This window comes from Durio zibethinus, chromosome 1 (assembly GCF_047325235.1).
Source record: "Durio zibethinus cultivar Kanyao isolate XHJ-2024 chromosome 1, ASM4732523v1, whole genome shotgun sequence".
In the NCBI taxonomy this organism is placed as follows: Eukaryota; Viridiplantae; Streptophyta; class Magnoliopsida; order Malvales; family Malvaceae; genus Durio; species Durio zibethinus.
The window spans coordinates 26,746,931-26,771,281 of NC_143162.1; the positions used below are offsets into that span (position 1 = coordinate 26,746,931).

Here is a 24,351-nt window from a genome sequence, read left to right on the forward strand (position 1 = left end):
ATAATTTTGGTCTACGAAAATAGAATTGGGCTTAGAAGTCAATTACGTTTGAAAAAGGATTAGCACTCCTACAAGGCCCATAAAATTGATACCAATTAATCATGCGCTATTTATAATTTTGGATAAAAATAGTTTTTATATAAAATTTAATTATAATTTCTTTCATTTTTATGAAATAAAATATTTAAAGATCTTTATTTAGAAATGTCATGAAAATCTCTAAATTAAATATATATCTTAAAATTCTTCGATATAAAGGCAGAATTCGAAGATAATTCTTTTCGTCTAAGATTTATCACAACATTTTCTTGAAAATAAAAATAATATTCTTTAAAAATGATAATTATTGGTGACTTTCCAACATCTAGACAGAATACCAAAAATTATATTCCAAAAAAATTATTTTAAATTTATTTATTTATTTACTTTTGAAATAGTTTTTTTTCAAACAATAATTAAATAATTAAATAGCTAACCTTCAACAACAATAATTAAAAAAAAACATATATATAAGCAATAAATGCAAATATGGATATAAATGTGTGTCTTAAATGATGATGAGATGTGAATTTAAAATCGAGTTGTAAATATAAAAGATCACATGGACTCTCTAACCTTTAGACAGAGTTTAGATATGACTTTTTATATTTAAAATCTTATTTGTTGTTAGTTTTTATTTTTTATTTAATTTTATTATTTTAAAATATGAAATTATACAAAAATTCTTAATGAAATAATATTTTCTAAATACCTCATCATCTAGGTGACATTCGAAAATAAATTATTTCATGAAAAATTTTCATATAAATCTATTTTTTATGGCTTTGAGTATTAACATAGGTTCAAGGTTTTTTTAGGTTTGGGTAGTTTTGGGTCTACATAATTTGGGATTATAGATTGGATTTAAGGTTTGGGTCAAATTTAAGATTTTGATTTTTATGAGAAGAAATGAAAATTGTCGATAATCTAAACTTCCTTAATTGTCCCCAACATTTAAGGGGACTTTCGAAGTTAGTTCAATCTTTATAATTCTCTTTTCCATTTTTAAAAATAATCTTTTTTGTAATCTTCATATTATTACATCATATAATTATCACATAAAAATATATATTTAATAAATATTCAAGAATAATATATATATATGTTTGTGTGTTTGTATATAAGGTATTATTAATAAACAATTTAAAAGAGATATGATGATAATTGAAAAAATAATGGATAAATAAATGAATAAAGGATGACTAATGACATGACTAGAAGATAAAAGAATCTACACAAACATAAAATGGCATGACAAATGAAATTTAAGTGGATCATATGGCAACAATTACTGCACGTGGACAAAGTTAACAAATCAACAAAAGACAAATAATAAAGAACACGTGAACATGCATTATACCTTTAGAAAAAATAAAGAATAATATGACTTGCTTTTTTGGAATAAACTAGTGGCATTCTTTTTTGTGAAGGAGGAATGTCAAGTCAACAACCTTTTATTATTTTTTTAACCAAAAAAATCATAATAACAATGATGGAAATAGAGGGCTACCTTGAAACTCCCAAGCTTTTCTTTTTTGGATAACCTTCTTTTTTTTGTACCTTTCTATTTTTCTCTTCTCCTTGTGCCAGCATCTTTTTATTTCCCTTAAAAGCTTCTAACTTTCAAGTTCAATTGAAAACAACCTTTACAAAAGCAACCTCTAAATGCCTTCTTTCCTTTTTCTGGCATGATTGTGTGATTATGCTTTTTTTTTTTGCTTATTTTACTTGATCAAGCTTTTTATTTTGGGAAAATTATGGCTCTTCTTTTTTTTTAAGAAAAATAGAAACAAGATTTGTTTTTGGATTTAAGATTTTTAGTATTGTGGGATAGTGATGTGTGATGATGATGGGTGTGTATTTTTTCTAGAAGGTATTCAGATGATTAAGGTTGGTTATGGTGGGAAAAATGATGGCGATGGGTGGTAACTGAAAATGTAAGGGTGAGGGTTTTGGTTATGGATAAGAGTATGTAATGAGCTAGTGGTTTTTTTGGGTGATAAAGTGACGGTGATTGAAGTTTTTTTTATACCTTTTCCTAGAGTCCTTTTTGCTTTTAGTTTTTTCTTTTATCTGTTTGTTTCTTTTTCTACCACTACCTCACTATAACCGACCACTAACCTCATTTTTTTTTATAATTTTTCTATAGTTTTTTCTTTGGTTTCATGTGATGCAAATGAGTTCTTTTCCTTTCCTTTATTTTTGGTTCAAGCTTCCAAAGACTTGCTTTCTTTGGTATCAGTCCATGCATACTCATATTCCTTATGTGAAACCAATTGGGTGGGCTTTTCCTTTTTTTTTTTCTTTTTTTTATTATGGGCTTGTCAAGTAAAATCCATGTTTAAGTAGATTATACATTGCCAATTTAGGCTCCATTGTGGGCCATGTTTGACTAATTTGGGCCCCCATTTTGGACCATTTTGGGCCATTTTTAATGTCCCACATTAGGCTCTTAAATAGGCAAAAAAATGGCTCGTTTCAAAAATTCTAATTCAGGTTTTGTATAGGCTCTTCAATGGGCTGATCAAGTCATATCATGCCGGAAAAAATTAGGTATCTACAAGGACATTAAATTAAAATTTGTATATAATAAAATTTATAGTATATATTTGATATTAATGAAATTAATAAATAATTCAAGATTAATAAAATTATTTATATATATCAAATAATACTTATTTGCAAATTATTTATATATATATATATATCAAATAATATTTTTGTAAATAAGTATTTGAAAGGTATTTATTTATATGTACATTATGTTAAGTTGAGTCAAGACTAATTACTATTATCATAACGTTCAAGTCCGAGAATCTATTCATTAGACACAAAAAATATAGAATCACTACCAATCTTTTTTATCTAAGTGTGATTGGTCACCTTAATGAATTTATCCATTTAAGATTATCCTAAGTTTAAACTAAAGGTCCATAAAATGAATAAGTTTTTGTCTACATCAACAAAATTAAGTTTGAGAGTCGATTACATGTAACACATCCACAATGCCCAAAAATTGGTACCAAATTAGTCTTATGTTATTTTATTTAAACTTTAATCAAATATGGGTTTTCATATTAATTTCAAATTCAAATTATTAGAAAAAAAAGTCTGTAGACTTTCACCAAAAAATAAAATTTCTTTATCTCATGAGTATTCAAGATAAATTCGTTGTTTACTTGAAGAAACTCCATTATTGAATTCATTAAATATCTTATCAAATTTGAATTCCTTTTATTTATTTGCAAAATATAGTCACACAAAATTTCTATAAAAATATCATGTAATAATGCTACAATTAAATCATGCAAATGTAATAATGAATATCATGCAATAATATTATAATAAAATCGTACCAAAAAATCATGCAAAGATATCACACAATAAATATATATATATATAACATCATGCAAATATATTATACAGGTAAATCATTGTAAATAAAATCCATGCAAAATATTATGTAATAAAATATGCAAATAAATTAAATCCATACAAAATATCATGCAAATATATATTATAATCATTCAAGCAAACATGTCATAATAAAAATCATGCAACTAAATATCATAAAAAATAATGCAAAATACCATTAAAAATGTAAATAAAATTATAAAAATCTTACCAATTTTTTTTTCTTTTTCTCATCACTTTTAATTCAATCACAATTAAAAATAAAATATAAAAATACAATAAATATAAAAAAATAAATAATAAATCAAAATAAAAAAAACCTATGACCGAGATGTTGTTTATGATGCAAATGAGCATGCTAGTTTAATGGGTTAACACACAGATCCTAACAATTTTCAAAACAACATCGTTCAATTTTAATATAAAACTAAAAAAAAGCTATTTTTTCTTATATTTCCTTTTCTGTTTTTCTCTCTAGCCTTTTCCTTCTAACCTCTCTTTACAATTTCCACTGAAAAACTCAATAAAGTTTCAAAAATTGGCCAAAAACCCAAATTTTGACATAAAAAAAAATCACAAAATGCCAGAAATTCAAACCTAACCTAGAATTTTCCAAGAACTCAAAAATCAACCACCATGAAACCCTTTGGCTGTCGTGAAACCTATTGAAAAAATCAATCATCGCCAAAAAATTCAAGCCAAAAACCTAAAAAAGTCCCAAAAAATTAAACAAGACCCCAAAAATTCAAGAAAATCCTAGAAAACCCAGCAACTAAAAAAAAATTTAAATTAAATCCAAAAATTAAAGCCCAATTTCAAAAATCAAGCTAAAAGACTAAGAACCCAAAACATCAAAACCTAAAATAACCTTTAAGAACACCAAGAATATTAACCAATTTCCCGAAACCCAGACTCAAAAACCCAAAAAAAAAATTTTTGCTTTTGCTGCTATATTGCATGTTATACTATTTATCAATTGTTTATTGCCTGTTTTTTGCTAATTACTTCTGTGTATTGCTTGTATGCTCTGTGACTGAATCTTAAAGTCTTTTTATAAGGATGAAATCTCACTTCTACTTGAAAAATCTAAGATTTCACTAGATCTAGGCAAGATTTCCAAAATTTAACCTTTTTGTGATTTTTTCCTTTATTAAACAAACTTAATGCTAAAGGATTTCAATAAGCAATTGGCCTTTAAATTCCAATTTCAATTGGATTCAACAACCAAATCTAAACGCTTTCTTTTTGCAAAAATCCCATATTTTTTATTTTTTGACTTTTTCTTATTTTTGACTTTTGACTTTTGACTTTTCAACTTTTTGACCTTTGACCCAATAAACAAAAATCAATACAAATAAACTAAAAATACAAATATATAGCATTATATAATAACTATCCCTAACTTTTTAGTTTTATGTACACTTCATAGTTGAAGGGCAATTGAGGAAAGAAATTCAATCTAGAAGCCATTAGGGAAGTGGTCTTTAATTTGCTAATCTGGCTTTTTTATTCATTTTTTAAATTTTTTTACGATGAAAAGGGAGAGAATGGGGAAAGGGAGAAAGCATGGAAAACAAAAATGAAAGATTTATATGATGAAAGATCTAGAGATAGTGGGTGTATAATTTAGAGTAGAAGCTATCGATAGCCAACTCATTAGGCTTTTTGAGGAAAAAATCATCCAACAGTAAATACTAAAATTAAGGGTATTTATTTTTTTTAATCTATTATTTTCAAAATTAGGAAAGAACTATTTCTTTAGAAATATTTATACTGATATTCTTTTTTTGATCTGTTTTTGCATGATTTGATTTTTTTTCTTTTTGATTAATATAGAATTGCAATTGTTGGTAGCCAAACCATTGGACTTTTTTTTTTTTTTTGGTTTATAGCAAGCTAGAAAGGTTTTTTTTTTTTTTTTGGGAATTTGTCATTGTGGCATCTAGTGGTTGAAAAGTTTAAGCTGGAGGTTGTGGGTAATGGTGGTGGAGATTTGGTAAAAGAAATTTACTAGATTTACTATCTTTGCTCAATTTTTCTTGTTTGTTTGTTTTTTATTGTGTTCATTGCAGGTCCTTTTTATAGGACAAATTAGGAGAATTTAATATCATTGCCAACTTAATTTAAAACCGAGATTATCACTTACTTTTAAATTTATGGTTTATCAACAAGCCTAATCTCAAGCTTTTTTTGTCTTATTTTCTCTTTTTTTTTTTGTTTTTTAATAGATAATTTAACTAATAAAAAAAGGGACACATAAAACTTAATTTAAAAGATAAATAACCATGAAGATAAATAAAACTAAATAGATAAATTAATTCAAAAGATAAACAAACATGATAAAGTAAAAAATACAAATTAAAAAAATATATTAATACAGATAATAATAAAAAGAAAGATAAAAACAACAGACAAAATATTCATAAATAAAAAGCAAAATTCATCAATTGGGCTTAACTCGGATCCGATCCCAATTGGTTTGGGCCCCTGACTAAATGAGGTGTCTACATAAATGTCCCTAGATATTGCCACTAAGAGAATTCTACAAAGGCTCCCACCAAAAAATTTAATGATACTCAAATATCATTATTGAGAGAATTCTACAAAAGCTCCCATAAAAAAATTTAATGAAATTCATATTTGAATATTCGGATATCACTACCTAATGAATGCAGATGTCTGTGGATGTTGCCACCATAGAGAATGCAAAATTATTTCGAATATTGCTACCAAAAAATTTAATGAAAAAGCTCAGATATCACCATCAAAAAAGCTTAAATGAAAGTTTTTATTAAGAAAATTTTAATGATATTCAAACATGAATACTCTAATATCACCTTCGAGTGAATAAGCATGTCTTAAGATATCACCATTGAGAAAGTGTTAATGAAAGCTTGGATATCGTCACCCAGAAAATTTTTAAAACATTTATACTTGAATACTCAGATATAACCACCAAGTGAATTTGATTAAAGTTTAGATATTGCCACTGGGAAAGTTTAAATGAACAAGTTAGATTTCACCATTGAGAAAATTTTTAAGGAAGGTCGGATTTTGCCATCGAGAGAGTTCTAATGGAAAGGTTGGATTTCACCATTGATAGAATTGAATATGGTATCATCATCAGAAAACCTTTGACACATCTTTTTTTTAAGAATAGTTGTTCATTGTTTTTGCATCCAATTCTATTCTTCTTAGTTTCTCTTGTCTTTTTTTTTAAATTTTCTTATAACTTTAACTATTCAAATTTCCTTTTCTCTTTTCTCAATATTTATAAAATTGACAAATGCAATCATGATACAAATGTCTATTCTCAACAAATGATGCGAATGCAAATGTTTTTATACAAATGCAAAAATTTATGTGATGACAAAACATTTTCATGATGCAGACGCCAATGTTCTTTCTATGTAGATGATCATACAATGATACAAAATGCGAATTTCATTTCTACGACACAAATGTACCTAACAAAGATATGGACCAATTTTTTAACTAGCAAATCCCTTTTTCACGATGCAAACACTTCTTATGAATGCAAATGCCAATGTTCATACATGATACGAATGCCTAAATGTGGTTGCAAACCCTAACATTTAAAATGGTAGCATAAGTGTATGTCAAAATATGTAAACACCACACATACCCCTTTTTCAAATAATTTTTTCTCAACTCTACTCATTTCTTGTCACCCATCAAATTAAGTCTTCCACTTATTTTCAACAATATTTCAATTTACCATTCTTTTATTCCTTTACCTATTTCTATCTTTGTTCTTTATCAATTTTTACTCTATTTTTTTTTTCAAATAGGCTCTCTTTATTTTCTTTTTATTTTCAACTCACTTTTTTCTTTGTTTTTTGTTTCCATTTTCAACATACAACATGCAACATGCATTTCATACTCGATCACAACCAAGAAGACAAACTTTCATGTTTTTCTAAAAAAATCTTTTTTTCTCTTTTTTTCAACAACATTAATTCTTCAATGAAAAATATTTTTCTCTATTAAATCCAAACTAATCTAAAAATTCTTAATTTAATAAATTTTTTTATACTAAACATGATTTTCTTATTTTACACAAAAATGTGTAATTGGTTATTTAAAAATTTTCAAAATGGTCAATAAAATTACCCCACATAATTAAATTTCATAATCAAAGTTAATGCAAATCCAAACAAATGTGACTTTGGGAGTCTTTTGAAAATTGGTATTCCTTATTAGAAATGAAAAAAAAATAATTTTTTTTCAAATGAATTGAATGGTTTGGCACATAGAGATTTTGGTCCATTCAAAAGGATTTCACCACTTAAAAGGGATAAAAAAAAGTGTATACTTTTCAATGCAGGCTCATAGATGAAACATGAATTTTTCTTAAAGCATGATTCCCTTGAAAACAAAAAATGTTCGACATTTTATTTAGTATCCATATGTGGCCTTTTGTTAGATGCCAAGGTTAGTTGTGATTGGTTCAAAATTTTGAAAGGTTATTTAGGGATAAGGAAATAAGGTTAGCATCTTATCTCACCTAGTATCAAGAGTGACTTTAGGTTGTCAAGGTTTGCTCTAGACTCCTTTTTGCTAGGTTTTCACCTTAGAGCCATATTTATCCTTTTTTATTATTATTACACCATGCAATTAAGAATTCAAACTTATCCAAAATGAATTAATGGTCCAATCAAGTAATTAAGTAATAAAGAAGGATAAAAAAGTTAAGGTTTTTTATGACCATTCCTCAAAGAGAAGCTCTTCATGTTTAAATATCCATGCTTGATCCAATATAGACTTTTCTTGTTATGTAAGTAGGCCAAAGTTTGGGGTTATCAAAGAAAAGGATAGATAGGCTTAATAAAACTATTTTAAGGGTTATTTAAACAAAAAATCAATCTTTCAGTTAAAAGATTCACTTTGGGGTATTTGTCTTGTCGTTTTCCAATGCTTTCTACTTATTCATTTCTTTTACTTTTCTTTTTTTTTCTTTTCTTCTCTCTTTCATTTTCTTCCTTTTTTTCTTTCTTTTACTTTTTCATTCCCTTTTTTTCTTAAATGGATTCAAAATTTTGAAACTTGATATTGGGCACTTACCCTTAACATATAAGGTTCCTTTTTGAACATTATCATTCTTAACATTTAAATGTATCCCTTTTTACACCTAGTGTAGAGAGTTATCTTTGGACAAGGTTTATTTAGAAAAACTTTATCAAGCTCAAAACAGTAGTGTAGGATAAATTTTTATATTTGTGAAGGGATGATGAAAGATGATAATTTATTGTCTCAAGCACAATTATCAAATTTGAAGAGTAATTTTTTTTTCTAAAGAAGGTTTGAAAGAAAGGTTTTTTTTTTAATTTCCTTTATTTTGGATTTTTTGGTCTTTAACTTTTTTTGAACTTTCTAGTTTTTTCTCATTGGTATCTTCATAAGTTTATTAAGATCTCTTTCTTTTTCATTTTTAGATCCAAATAGCTTAAATGTATGATGTCATAATAAAAAATTTTCTTTCTTTTTTTTTTCTTTTCATTTCATTTCATTTTGTTTTTTTCTTTTTTTTTTCTTTGCATACTTCTCACCACAACTAAAAAAAGATACCTTATTTTGACAAACCGCTTTTACTAAAGGTTAATGTGAGAAAAAAGGATCATGTGAAATATACTCGTTTAAGGTGTCAAGAAATTCACGTCACTCCATAAAAAAATAGGTTGCTCATAACTCAAATTAACTTAAGGGCAATGAGATCTTTCTTTTAGTTAATATGCCCCCATACACTAAACAATGACTATTTTGGAGTAAGACTTATTTTAAAAGATATGGGTGGCTTTGGTTTTGAAAATTTTTAAAGCTATAACATAGCTTTGACACATCAAATTACCACATCCAATTCTAAAAAAATATATCGTGTTTTACCTTATTTTCTAGGAACCTTTTTTTTCTGTTTTGAAATTGGCTATCTTATTGTTTATTGCTTAGGAAAAGATTATAACATTTGATATCATAATATTATCTAGCAAGACAAGGTTCATAAATTTAAGTTCATATCTCTTGAGGGGCCATGGTTGATGGGTGAAATCATTTAGGTGATTTAGAAAATATGTGAAGGCATTTGATGAGTTTATTTCTAAAGTAATTGTCAATTTTTTTTAGACTCTCACCACTTTTATTACAAAAGAAAACTTTCTTTTCCTCTATTCTTTTTCCTTTTTTTTCTTTTTTTTAAGGCACTTTCTTCCTTTTTTTTATGGTTTTTGGAAATTAATTATGTGAGGTTTTATTCTCAATTAATCCTTTTATTTTTGTTGAAAAAACCTAAAAATCAAGAATCATGCCTAAGTAAATGGGAAAAATCGAGTCACAAATCTATAAGGTAATATAACACGCAAAAGTTTATCCATTTAGATATCTAAATCAAATCAAAATTCATACTCTAAAAATAAGACTACAAATTACCCTTGAGCAACATGTCACCCCTTTAACCTAAGAGTCAATCGTTTCTTTGAATTTCCAAATGGCCTTTAGTGTTGAATCTTACAATACCTCACCATACACATTTTTTTCTCTGGCTCATACTTACTAACAATTCACACGAATTCTTCGTCTAACTCTTCTTTCACCCTAAAGTCTAATAATTCAGTTTCAATAATATCTTTGACTTTGTATTTCAATTTAGGGCAATCCTCTATTGAGTGTCCTTGATTATCATTATGGTAATCGCACCATGCATAAGCATCATACCATCTTAGGTAAAAAGATTTAAGAGGTTCTATATGCATAGGTTTCAAAAGGTGTTTTTTTTTTTTTTTTTGAGATCAGTTGAGGTAGCAGTTCAAAGTAAGTCTTGGGAATTGGTTTAATCTGACTGCTTGCTTGCTTATTTCTTTATCCCTTTAATCTGGCCAAGGTAAATTCTAAATGAAATGCTATGGTAATGAATCTCCTCTTAATGAGTTGGAGGAAAAAATTGTTAAAATTATGGGGTCCAACCCCATTCCTTTAAACCAATCAAAAGCCATAGGCCTTTTGACTTTTAACCTAAAATAAAGCCCTAAATAATAAAAGAAGGGGTTGTGTTTAGGCATGAAAAAGTAAGGAAGTAACACCGAAAAGAAAGAAAAAAAGTCAAGAAAAATAGAAACAAGAGAGAGAAATGAGAGTTGGTTGAACGAAAGTCGATCTGTGATCTGATTAAGTTAAAATTTTATCAGTAAGTTCATGATTCAATGTTCTACATTCTGAATAATAGAGATCGGGTTTGAAGCTCTCTAAGAACAAATCCATGATGTATTTGTTGAGTCATCTATTTATGATATTTCTCCAATTGTCTTTTTAGTTGTTGATTAACTCTAGTTTTAACTAAAAAAAATTTTTGTATATCTATTATTTGATAGTAAAGATTTTTTAGGTAGTCCGTGATTTTTTTTCTACATTAGAGGGTTTTTCATGTAAATTTTGAAGTATTTTTTTTTGCATTATAATATTAATTATTATTTATTATTGTGGGTTTATTGTTGTGTTTATCGCTTTTATATTGTTATGTTTGTCATTTCAAACCCAACAATTCATTGATTTGACCATCTACTAATGTTTGAATTTTTCTCCACATTGATGGATTGACTAAAATGTTTTTCAAGTCAGATGATGATTTGTGCAAGGCAAAGGAGACTCAAGGCTGAGAAGCAATGTTTTGGTGTTCCTAAAATTTTCTCTCCATTCGAAAGCATAAGGCCTTGTTGAATCGAGTTTTAGACTCTGACATAAGTAGCAACATTACTGTAGATTTTGATTGTATGACCAATCATGTTTTAAGGGCAAACATGAATAGCTTTGGATTCACTCTTTTATCCAAATTCTCTAAAATGATTAGTTCTACTGCTACTCGCACTCAAATCCAGATTAACTGTTAACACATGTAAAAACTGCATGGGTGATTTATGCAGCCAGAATATTGTTTACATCTACAGGGATCAAAATCTGTGCAAAGGAAATGCCACGGTCTATATTGAATGCATTTGAAGTTGAAGACTTTTAATAATACATAAAAATTAAAAAGAAAATGCAACTCTTAACACAAACATAACTCATGAATCCAAGTTGCAATGAGTTACAATTATTGAATCCCATGATTTAGTGTGTCAAAATTATCAGTGAAACAAGGTTAGCAACTGTGTGTGTGTTTTGAAATAGTTTAGAAAGCATTAAAGAACTGTGTTGCCTTGTGACGTTGGATTTAAGTTATTTTGATCAACTAAAATAGTCATCATTTCATTGGGCCAAGAATGCATGGGTTGGCGGCTGCAAACTCTGTTACGGCAGGGTCATGGCATAGAATTTTCCAAAAAGAAGAGCGATGGGTTTGTGCGTCAACCTCGAGACAAGACCGGTAAGTATCAACTCCCACGAAACTAGCAACTGATGGCAATATCTTTCGCCATGTGGCACAACACTAGACTACAAACGCAACCAATTTGTTAATTCTCCTGTACCCGTTAACACGGCTCCTATCCCTTCGCCAGGTCTACACTCTAAGAATAAACAAATAAAAATGATTGATTTCAGCTTCTTGATTTAACGATCAAATAAATTTTAATAAGACACACGATTGAAATTCGATTCTAACCCTCCCTCCTTTTTAACGTAAGTTTTTACTCTCATGCCAAAAATAAAATAAAATAAAAAATAAAAATAAAACATTAAGATGTTAATTGAAAGGATATAAGACAGATAATATATTTCTTATTTTTAGATTATATTTTTTATATTTATATTTAATGAATATTTTAAATTTATTTTAAATTTATTTTTATAGATATTTAAATAGTATAAATAATCGTAAGTCAAGTTTAATAATATAAAATTATAATATGTACAATAAAATAATATTATAAATAAGATTATATTAAATAATATCATCTTATTTTATGTTTGATGTAGTAAAAATTAAGTAGAATAATTGATTTATTAATTAAAATTATTTTTTTTAATTTATATAATTTAAATTATTGATGTAATTTTTAAGAACAAAATATCACATGTAAGTTTAATTTCATAGATTAAAAATAATCCATTTTCACTTTGAAAGGATTGAGGCATCCTATATCAAGACAATGATAATTTTTTTTGTAATCCTATCATTTTTCAATTAAATACAGATCAAATATAATATAAAATGATTATCATACTATCATATTCATCATCTTCTAAGCATAACTTTAATACCTATAACTTTTTTAAAAACTATAAACTAATTTTTTTAATTTTTATGTTATATATTTGAATTATAAATAATTTTTTAATAATATTTTTAATTATCATTGATTTTCATATTAAACTCTACTAATGTATTGGTTTAGATTTTTTATTAAAATTTTTATCAAATCACATTTAAGAGGAAATTTTACAAAGTTTACTTGAAATTATTCATATAAGTTTAGTCCTTAAATTGATATCTCATTCAACATTACAAATTGAAATTCATCAATTTGAGCACTGACCATGTTCCTTCTTTTCTAAAAAAAAAAAAAAATGTTCCCTCTCAAAGGTATGCACTTATATTTTTTTCATTTCAATTTCTACTTCCCTTTCTCTCTTTTTTTTTTTTTTTTTTGCTACCTCTTTGGGATTTTAGTTATTTTATTGCATTGTATTCACAGACATGGAGAGCATCTGCATTTCGAGTTTGTGGGTACTTGAATTTGACCAGAAATGGCCTCTTGTAAGTTCACTTGTTACCCATCCTTCAAAACTTTATGCTTTTTTTTTTTTTTTACACTGAAACTTTATGCGTTTTTCTACAGCAACGATAGTGTTTGCATGGATATGTTTAATGTATACTTTGGAAGCCTGTCATCATGAGGAATTTAACTGATTGTATATAGGTGAAAATATGCTTCATTTTATCTTTTCTTCTGCTGAAATAAATGGGTGTTTTCTTAATAAAATAATTAATTGAAACTAAGAAATGGGTTCTGAATATTGACAATTGAATATCATGATAGAATGAATAAAAAGGTCGGATTTCTTAGTGCTGATATGTGAGGGAGCTTGGAGTTCAGAATTATGTAAGACACTTGCACATTTTCTTGCTTTAAACTTTTTGGCATGATCACTAATCTTTCACTAACCTTTGATCTTTATGAGTTAGGGTTTAAGTTATGTGTTTTTATTGGCATGTACCTTCTCTAGTTCTCGAGCGCTTTTTTTTTTTTTTTTAATAGTGATCATAGAAGCCAATAGTGTGCTCACCAAAGCTTAAATACTAGGAAATGATCACTTGACATTCCTGCACATTCTTTTTAAGATATTCTTTGATTTTGAGGGAACACTCCAAGAAATTTCAATTCGAACATATCCAAATACGAATAGAGGGTAAGCACTGCATGGTCACAGGAGCGAATTCTGGCGTTGGTTCTGCAACTGCTGAGGATCTTGCTTCACGGTGTTGATCAATTTCTGGCCCTTTCTGATTGTTTGTTTATTGAATTTCACCCTTGAAGACATTTTGGATGAACATGCACTCTGTTTTCTTTTTGTTCATGTCTTATTTTCCATAGTGGGGCAACTTTTTATATGGTGAGTCATAACAAGGAGAAAGGAAAAATTCAGTCTTCAACAGGCTTGCTTATCTGTTGTTTTTCATGATGGACTGAGAAGAGCTTATTTCTTTGGAATTTTGGTAAACGAAGTGTTTACAGTTTTATGGTTGATAATTGATCTACCAAATTTCTACATTGTTTTTTTATTTTAAATTGCTTATTAAATTTAGATTGCAGATTTGCCATCTTTCATCCATCAGCAAGATCAAGTCCTTTGCGTCCAGATTCTCTTCTAAGGATGTTCCAGTTCATGTTCTAAAAACTACTACCTTCCTTCAATATTTACATATTTGTCTACCGTCCCTTGAGATGTGCATACTTGTTTTTGTCTTCGTATAGTTGAAAGCTTTATGTGGACGGGCATCATGTTCTGTCCAATTTATAATGAGATACCATCCTTTTTAAGTATATCCTGCAATTCTGCATAGCTATTGCTGTATCGTGTAAAGCTGATGAGCTGTTTAACTTTAATAGGCTTTGTTGCCTTTAGGTCAACATTTCTGGATTGATGGAGCACAAACAGGTCACCACATCTGAAGGGTGTGTTTGTCACATTATAACTCGAAAACATAGTTGATGCATCACGTGGTCTGTTCCTTTACATAAAGTGAGGAAAAAGAAAAAAGAAGATAAAAAAATGCATGATGTCCTGTATTTCTTATTCTCTGTGCCTCCAGATTTGAGTTGAACTTTGCTGTAAATGTATTGGGGACTTATGCCACAACGGAATTATTGTTGCCTTTGCTAGAGAAAGCTGCACCTGATCACTGCTCCCTTGACCAGTGATTTTTTCTTCCTCTTCTCTACCCATTCCTAAACCTCTTGATACTGCTTTAGTTCAATTAGTGGATGCTTATGAAACTCCCCTTTGATTGTGAACTGCAGTTTAGTGATGGAAAAGTTGATGGGGGTAGAGCAATACTCTAAGAAGAAGCGAGTTCAGGTCAGTTAAGTTGATAGCTTTTTCACTGCCGGAATTTATTAAGAAAGTTCTTATTCTTTTTTGCTGATTAATATTTTACATATTACATTAGTGTGGTAATGTATTGCCAGTAATTCAACTAAATTAAATGGCCTGCATCTAACTTATCTAATTTAGATTAAGAAAACAAAATATTGTAGATTGCTTGCTAGATCAGCATTCTAATTTATCTTGGTTTTACATCAACATGTAGCAGAAATATACACATGCAGTTTGTCTTAGGCTTTTCCTCGATGTTCATTGAAGGCTTTTATTGTCTATTTTGGTGTAAATGTCAATATGATGTATGATTTTCATTTACTGAACTTCAATGCAATAAGTAAGAATTGATGAAGTACTTGGCAAAGCTGCTGAGTATGACAACATTTTGAAACACGTGGATATATCTAGCTGACTCTTCTGGATGACACTGATTCGGTTGATTTTTGGTTGCTGACCAGATAAAGAAACACATTCAGAAAATAAATTTCCTAAGGCTCCATTTCATAAACACTTTTGCTTTTTTTTTTGGTTTGGTAAACAATTTTATAATTGCATTGCAGTCTTTCGGGAAAGCTCAGAACCAGTGAAGAAGTTGTAGACAGAGTTATACAGTTGGCTTTACAGCCTAAAGAGAAGCTGGTATCTGCTAGTTTCTACTTTGATAGAGCAGAAGCACCTAAACACTTGAAGTAGGCAACTACTAGCCAGTCTCTTGCAGCAATAGACTCCATCGCTGACACTCTTGGTTCTATGTTAGTCTCTTATGATTCTAAAATTTAGCCCCCCAACACCCCCCCCCCCCAAAAAAAAAACAGCTACTCGAAATTCTTCCAGGGATTCTCTTGCACCTCTAGCTGCTGTCTCATGCTATTATATACTTTGGGATTTATCTTAGGCTATATTTTGGATGGACAAGCAGTTTTATGTTATAATGCTTCCGCATTTGTCAGTTTGGTTTAGAATGTGCACTTTGAAAGGAACTAAGCCATAGAGAGAAAGAAGAATCTTTGGTCGTGTTATCCTTTCTTGCTGAGAAAGCATCTATTCTTCAATTCATCCTGAAAGACTTATTTCTACACTCAAGAAATAGGACACTTCGGCAGCATTTTGCTTAAAGAATCATCACAAGTTGCCAAAAATTTTTCCAAAGAATTCCTCAGTCCTTCACCAAACTGTTTATACTTCTTTTTAGTTCTTAGCAACAGAAGGTGTTCTACAACAAAAATTTGCCCCAGGCACTTGGCATGCAAAAATAAGTGCGAAACTGATAAATTACATTTTTCTTTTGTTTGCGTACTATAGAAATATATTTAAAATAAGAACTTTTGCTGAAGAACGATAAAAATTAATTGAAATGTTTTAAATATTCCCTGCCAATACTCAGAGGATTCAAATTCTACTTACAGTTCAAACAACATTCATCTGAACTTTTTGAGAAGCTTTAACTCTTATACTTGAATCATACAATTACTTATTCTTAAAAAGATTAAATTCTCATGTAATAGACTGTATATACTTGACAATTTTAATCCATAAAACCTCCCGTCCTTTTCGCTTTCTCTAAAAGCCTTACTATTTCACACATGGATGCAAACCCCTAGCCATCCTCAACGCTTTGCTTTCTGTTATTTACAAATGCTTTTCACTGTATTTTATAGGTACCATCAACATACTAGATTTATTCTACATAAACTTGAGCAAATCTATAGCTTCTCTTAAGGCTACATTGTTACTTTCAACAAGGGCAATGCCTTGAGTCAGGAACCCAAGAGCAAGGGCTTTCTTAACCAGTACTGCTGAAACCTCTGCCTTGCGTACTCCAGGTAGTCAAAGTCTATCTTGTTTACGTAACCCTGTCAACACCGGCCAGATAATTAGTCCACGAAAACTCTACCTGGAAAAAGCTAATGCAAAGCAATCAAAGATGGTGCAAAAACACCTACCGAGATTATTCCCCATAAGCCCCAAAACAGATGATTAGCAAGAGTGTATTTCTCCGCATCAACAAGTAGTTGCTCCACTTCAGCATCACTGGTTTCATTTCCTACATGAAATACATCAAAATAGGTATGTTAAACCCCATTACAACATATTAATTTTTCAAGACATGACTCATTAGCACCGCCATATGGTTAAAAGGCTTAGATATATTCAAGCCTCCAGCAGTCAGAATGTTAATTTTGAACAAAAAAAAAAAACCTAAACCTGATGTTAATTCAACCCCACCACTCTTCTTTTATCCAAATTCGTTAAATAAAGGGCACCGTATTCCCAATAACCCCAAGACGACAGCTGAAAAGCCTTAAAGAAAACTGAATTTACTTATTGAAAGCCTGAAGTTTGATTGGTAGATGCATGCCATTGAAAACCCAACATAATTCCAGACAAAAGACAGAAATTACACCTAGGCCAGGAAAGCCTTGGGATGGGACTTTCACTTTATGATTTAGTTGCCTTTAAAACTAGAAAGTCAAACTTCACTCTAGTAATCAGACTTTCATTTAAACAAATAGCATACTTCACTATAGCAGTCAGACTCTTTTTATGCTACTTCTAGCCAAATACTCTTCTATACAGTGCACGAAGAATAATAACTAACCTGAAGATGCCAGATATGCACAAATGAATCTTCGGCGCTCCTCCATATCTGTTGTTCAAATGCAAAAGGAATAAGTATAATTAGACCAAAAAATGCACAATAGCTTTGAAGACAGTGAACGTGGGATGCTTCTAAATTACAACAGTTACACACCAGGGTATATGCTGTAGTCCAAAAGATGGGGTGTCTCAGAATGATAATTTGCCGCCATCTCACAGAAGTGATTTGCAAGATCATAAGCAACAGGATTGTAACTTGCATACTCATAGTCCTGTAAAAGGGAAATAAATAATTCCTTAGAATATGCATAATCAGCACAAAATTTCATTTATCTACCCTGGAAATGTCATTTTAGCTTAGAATATAGAAGACACAAATGTATGCTAAAATGGTGTGAAACATTTGCACCAAAGAACTTGTCTAAAGCAATGCAAAAAAGAAAGAATCAGAAAAAGAAAAGATCGAAAAAAGCATACAAATTTCAGGAAAACATGGAAAGGCCATCAACAAATAATTTTCCCTCATGCATTCACAATCTCACAACATCGATAACATACTTAGGGTTTGTAGATGAGAAGTAGTGTCACACAAACAAAACACGGGCCATTAAATATCACCACACACTCGAAGCCTAAAAATATTTGAAATCCTTATCTAATAAATAGGCTTATTAAGACATAAATAGGAACCTCAGGAAAGAGGCTGACCCAGTCTCTTGGCTTCTCATCTTTTTCTTTTCTTTTTGTTTCACATACTCAGTGCAGTTGAAGCTTCAGCTGAATTTCTTATAAATGCTGTCACCATACAGACCTCATCTGCAATTTCAGTTTACAAAAATCTAGAAATAAAAAAGGTTTTATGATGTATATTAACTTGTTATTTGAGTAAGAATAAGACTTCACTAAGTGATATAACATGAACATAATGAAGCAGATAAACAAATTCCAACTTGGCTGGTCATTAATATACTCTCTGAGCAGTCCACATATGAAACAGTATTGCCATTAAACCAAGCAGAAAAATTGCCATGAGAATGCACATACATTACTAAGTAATTGTCCACTCTTAATACTGTTTTCCACATGAAGAATAAAATAGCTAAGATCCATATTTTGAAATGTTGACTACTAACTTAAAAGTGCAAAATTTTAGTTGAATAAACCAACTTTCTGTTATGTTGATCAGACGAGTAGTTGCAAATGCATGTTTAACTTCAATCCAAATGCACATATAGCAGTCTCCCCTTTCAGAAGCCAAAGAAAGAAACAGCAAAAAAGTTGACACCAAAGAAAATCTATAGCAAACACTGGAACTGAAAGCTGTAAAACTCTGTATAGAAACCATATCTGCATGTAATAATAAGTGAACAGAAAACTTACAATTAGAGTAACTGCTCTTGTCTCTTCATCCATCATTATGTTACCATATTGCAAATCGTTGTGACAAAACCCAATTTCTTGATAGCCCTTTGTTAACTCTTTCTGTAGGATGCTGATTTCCTCTCCCAGAATATCCAAGCTAAATTCTTTTGCAGCTTCTGGGGAACAGAATTTCTTTGCCTTACTATGCCAGGCCCTGGTAAAAAAAAGCAAAAAGGGATCAGATACTTTCAACTCAAAATTAAAAAGCACTGACATCACATAAAATTAAAAAGCACTAACATCACATATACTTATTTGTACCTCAATCGCTCCCAGAGAAGTACATCCTTTGGACCAGGCATGTCAAGATTGTGGAACTCTCTCAATTTAGCCGCTACAATGGCAGATATTTCAGGGTCATGGAGGTCAGAAGCAGAGAGTGTCTGGCAAATCCAAAAATAATAATAATAATAATAAATCAAGTGAAAGGGGCAAGCATATGAAAAAAAAAAGAGATAATAGCATTAGGCTCTTCGCCTTATTTTACAAAAGCCCTGGCTTGAAGCCGGAAGCAAAAACACCCAAGATTCATTACTTGAACCTGTTGGTGGTTGTCTGGTTAAATCGATTATCATGGCTCACCAAATATTTGTGAATGAAAACCTAAACAAATTGATAGTTTATTTCACAAAGCTCATTTACAGATGAACGACAAAGCAGATGACTTGCCATTAAGTTACCACTGGAGGGCAGAAAGAAATTTTGGGTTATGCCAGTTAATTCCTATACTTGTTTAATTATGTTCGTAGTCATGAATAAAGAAGTGAGGATAATTTCTCAATGAGGCAGCTTCCTGATTTAGTCTTTTTCTAGTGGTTCTAGAACAATGCTCAACTTTTGAACATCATTAAACAAAGAAAGCATCAAATTGTAATAGAAAATTATCTGTGAACTGTAGTTAGAATGTGGTTATTCTAACTTTTATATACCATAAAAAAGTGTTCTACAACTTGTGGTATTGCAATAGCCATCATAGAGATATAAAGATAAGTTTTCACAGAAAACGTCACATACCCTTGCATGAATGAACTCCTCAATCCTTCCATCAGCAAACCGCCCAAGAAGCCTAGGTCCCTGACCATGCCTGGACATGCATTCGAAGGTCCTAATCTCATCATCTCTATTGAAAAACACTTCCACACCCTCACCATAAATCCGGACCAACACTTTCTGGTGAAGATCACCATGTTTTGTCGGCCAGTTTATCTGAAAAACCTCGTTGGTCATAGCTCCTTTCAATGGAATCACATGAAATTCTTCCATATCTTGTATCATATCTCCCCATTCGGATGCCACTGCTTTCAAAACTTTCTTCAGTTCTTCTGGTGCAGAACTTGGAATGAACCCGTTTTTCTTTATAGCCATTTGTGTATCAGTAGATAGAACTCAAGATTGACAATACTTGAACTGTAATCAAAGACCCCAGAAAAGATTACACCTTCAAGAGAGAACTTCGTAAAACAAACAATTATAGTATTTGAAAAAAAAAATACAATGCAACCAGGAAAGAAAACAGAATTTACCCAGAAAGAACAGAACAGCAGTCAGCCGAAAAGGTAAATAAAAGCTATAAGGATCCAAGCCTCTCAAATACGTTATACTTTTATCAATTCCAAATCTTTAAGTAATTCATAGGAGTTATTCCCAACCAACCAAAAACACAAAAATCAAAGAACCCATTTGAGGAAAAGCTTCAAGATTTTGATCCAACAAACAATTCAACCATCAAAGAATACAGAATTCACCAGAAAGAAACAAAACTCACCAGGAAAAAAGAAAATAAAAAACTAAAAGGATCAAAGCCTATAAAAAAGATTACACTTTAATCAATTCCAAAACTTTAAATATCTTCCTAAGTTAAACAGGTCAATGACCACCATGTATGTAATAGGAACTCAATAAACAAAGAACTCATTTCAGAAAAACATTAAAAAAATTCGAGAAAACCAGCAAGAAACACAGAATTTACCCAGAAAGAAACATAACAGAACTCACCGGAGAGAGATTATATCCAAGAAAGTTGCCAGCTGACACACCCAAACCTTTTTTTTTCCTTATTTTTAAGTCTAAAGTCCAAGAATCTTTGAAGAAAACAAAGCTGAAGAGTTACAAAAGAAGAAGAAAAAGGCCACAAAGAAATGAAATGTGATTGATTTGTACGCTTTATTTATAGAAGAAAAAAAGACAAAAACCCAAAAGGTCGTTTACTTTTTCCTTTGCTGATGAAATAAGCTCTCTCCCGCGTGTTCTCCCATTTTGTTGGCACTTACCGTGTAATCTAACACAGTCCGTAACGCGTTCAAATCCGTGAAAACGAGACAGACCAATAAAATGGACACGTGTAAACTACATATTTGCTCTGAATCAGGGGCGTAAAAGCTTTTGAGGAATCTTCGTGAAAACGTACGTTGGTTTGTACGTATTTATTACATTTAATAAATTATTTTGAACAATATTCACAATTAAATTTGTTTAAATTTTAATTAAAATTTTTAATTGATTTTTATTTACAACAATAATAATAATAATAATATATTTTTATTTTTATTTTAAAATTTATTTATTTAAATTTATTTATTATTTATAAATATTATTTATTTAAAATTCAAGAATAAAATTTATTTAATTTAATCGAATCGAATATAAATATTATTTATTTAAATAAATTAAACTCAAATAAATAAAATAATTTTTTATCCAATATGAATTAAACCTTAAATCTCTAAAAATAAAAGAATAAACCATAAATATTCGTTTGTTGTTTTATGTTCAGTTAATTTCTAATCCTAGTCTGAAAGTATTCTAGGTTTAGCGGTTGGGTTTGGCTTTTGCTCCTCCGACTGGAATTTGGTTGGTTCATCAAAGATTCCCAATTTTCAACCCAGTTTAGTTAAATGGTTTGAAGCCAAAGTTTTTCATCCAATGAAAACTTGACACCTGTATTTAATTCGGACAACTTTTTCTTTTCTAGCCAAGAAGGGTAAGAGATTTCATTACTGCAAAATACACAGTAGTACATGAGATCAGTACACCAAAGATTTAAAACTGATACCACAGATGAAAAAAAAAATTTATCAAGGGGAAGCAGAGAGCTTCATCCCTGCTCCAATTCTAGCAGCAATTCTTTTCACATCCACAGCTCCATCACAATACACTTTCAAGTTTCAAGCATCCTTTTTCAGGAGCCTAAGTGCAACATAGATAGACCAAGTATCTAAACTATATTATTTTGACTTCCTTTTTATATATTAGCAATTTTTTTAACTTCACAAATAAGTTAAAAGACTACCAAAGATATTTTTTTAAATTTTATTGTCCGTGAATTAATTTATTTATTTATAAAGAAAAACATAATAACCAATATATCTGGATATTTTAAAAGGATTATAATTTTGGATTGTTTCTTTCTACTTCGACGGAAGTGGGTAGGCTTCAGTTTCGGCCATACATTTTGCGTTGAAAATGTGTGTGGACGGTTAGGGAGAGCACCGTCAGCGTTGTCGGCAAATATCAGCATATCCAAATTAAAATTGTTTTAAAGCCCAAAAGTTAATAAATTCCAGTCATTTTCAATTCCAACTGCCACGCCACTCTCAATGGCTAAAGACGATTTTGGTGATAGTGGTTTGTCAATCATCATGATCTCTTCCCTCAACCATTTAGATTTTGCTTTATTATATTATATCATTAATTATGAATTAATATAATATAATATTTCAAATTTAATATAATATCAATGAATTAGATAATTTTTTATTAATGATTAAATATAAATTTTTATTAATTTTAAAATAATTATATAAAAATTTATTTTTTTGAAATTCTCCTTGATGACAAAATAGTGTTGTCCATTTTTCCTTACAAAAATTATCTTTTATCTTTCGATAGTGTTTATGTAAGGTGATTATTTCAAAAATCACAATAATTAATATATGATGATTAAATCAGTATATTTAATAAATATTTGATATTTTTATATGATAATAATTTTGAATCATCAAAAATGAATAGATAAATTATTATCATGAAAGATGATTTAATTCTTATCCAAAAAATGAAAAGTTTTTATTATCAATGTAAATACAATACGCAAAATTAATAATTACCAAAATTACATATTTAATATGTGCATTAAAACTTACTTCATCTTCAAATTGTAATTATTTTATTTTTTAAATTTTTATATTTTAAAATTAATATTTATTATAATAAGTTCAAAAATAATTTTATGTTTTTATAATATTTTATATATAATATAACACTTTTTCTTTTCTTTTATTATGAATTTAATAGATTAATTTTATCTTTTAATTTAATTTTTTACATAATTTATATTATAAAAATTAGTATATCTATTAATAAATATTAATTAATTTAATAATTTAATTATATTTATTATAAAATAAATAAAATATTACTAAATTTTCTAAATAATTATCTTTAAATAATATTAAAATCATTAAATTATGTAACATTATAATATACATGATTATTTTTGTAATTTTAAATAAAATAATATTTAGTTTTTAATAATATCAAATATAATAATTTTTAAATACAAAGTATTAACGATTGTTAACAAAACAAGTTGATTTCAAACCACAGGTAATAAGATTATTTTGATGATTATATTCCTATAATAATTTTATAAAGAAAAATCAAAGACTATCTTCTTATGTTAGTCATAAAATGTAAATTCATTATGAAATATTAAACTTTGCAAATGGTGTTAAAATATTATTGAATGTCTTTTTTATTTATATATTTTTTTAATATATCTAAAAGAGTATATAATAATTTTCTTACTTTGTCAATGAATTTATAAACTTTGCTCGAAATGGATGATATAATTTTTTTTTTTTTTTTTATAAAGGATTCATACTTAAACGATTTGAGTAACGAAAGAATATGACAAGTTTTTATATATAATAATCACCAAAGATGAGGAAGGGTAATGCTAATTAATTTATTTATCAACATTAATGTCATATTTTCCATTGCGTATCATCTTTTCTTTTGGTGAGATTGATGAGATTGAATTATTAGTTGAAGTCAAGAAATTAAAGAAATTGAGAACCTATTAAGATTGAGTTATATAAATTATAAAATCAATAGTCCTTTTCATCGATTTACTCATCAATCTCATGGTTCTCATCTTTAGCACATAAATTTTTAAATTAAAATTTTAAAAAACTTATAATATTATCTCTCAAAAATCATAAACGACTTTCTTTTTTTATTATTTACGTATCCTTTTCAGCTGCCTCTTGCATGGCTATCATCAAGAATAATATCAGAGTGTAATTACAAAAGAAGCACCTTGTAAGG

At 29.0% G+C, this 24,351-nt stretch overlaps 1 protein-coding gene across 2 annotated transcripts; it reads right to left on the minus strand.

The window, feature by feature from the left end:
• Positions 1-16,420: 16,420 nt before the first annotated feature.
• CK1 (choline kinase 1) lies at positions 16,421-21,155 on the minus strand. Of its 2 annotated transcripts, none has more exons than XM_022912238.2 (8): positions 21,019-21,155; positions 20,038-20,430; positions 19,285-19,406; positions 18,982-19,177; positions 17,756-17,873; positions 17,603-17,650; positions 16,947-17,047; positions 16,421-16,856 (listed from the first exon to the last, which is right to left on the minus strand). In XM_022912238.2, exons 2-8 carry the CDS (start codon positions 20,386-20,388, stop codon positions 16,761-16,763), a joined length of 1,032 nt encoding a protein of 343 aa, XP_022767973.2. In that variant the 5' UTR covers positions 20,389-20,430; positions 21,019-21,155; the 3' UTR covers positions 16,421-16,760. The 2 variants fall into 2 exon arrangements, with proteins under 2 accessions (XP_022767973.2, XP_022767977.2); XM_022912242.2 differs by having other exon boundaries at positions 20,038-20,461.
• Positions 21,156-24,351: the final 3,196 nt, after the last annotated feature.

Bases quoted from the DNA above. Each gene is read 5' to 3' on its own strand.
- CK1 (XM_022912238.2), bottom strand. From the start codon at position 20,388: ATGGCTATAAAGAAAAACGGGTTCATTCCAAGTTCTGCACCAGAAGAA. The intron at 19,178-19,284 runs GTACAAATAAGT...TTTTTTTACCAG, and splicing joins CTTCTCTGGGAGCGATTGAG to GGCCTGGCATAGTAAGGCAA. The intron at 17,651-17,755 runs GTGTGTAACTGT...TTTGAACAACAG, and splicing joins GGACTACAGCATATACCCTG to ATATGGAGGAGCGCCGAAGA.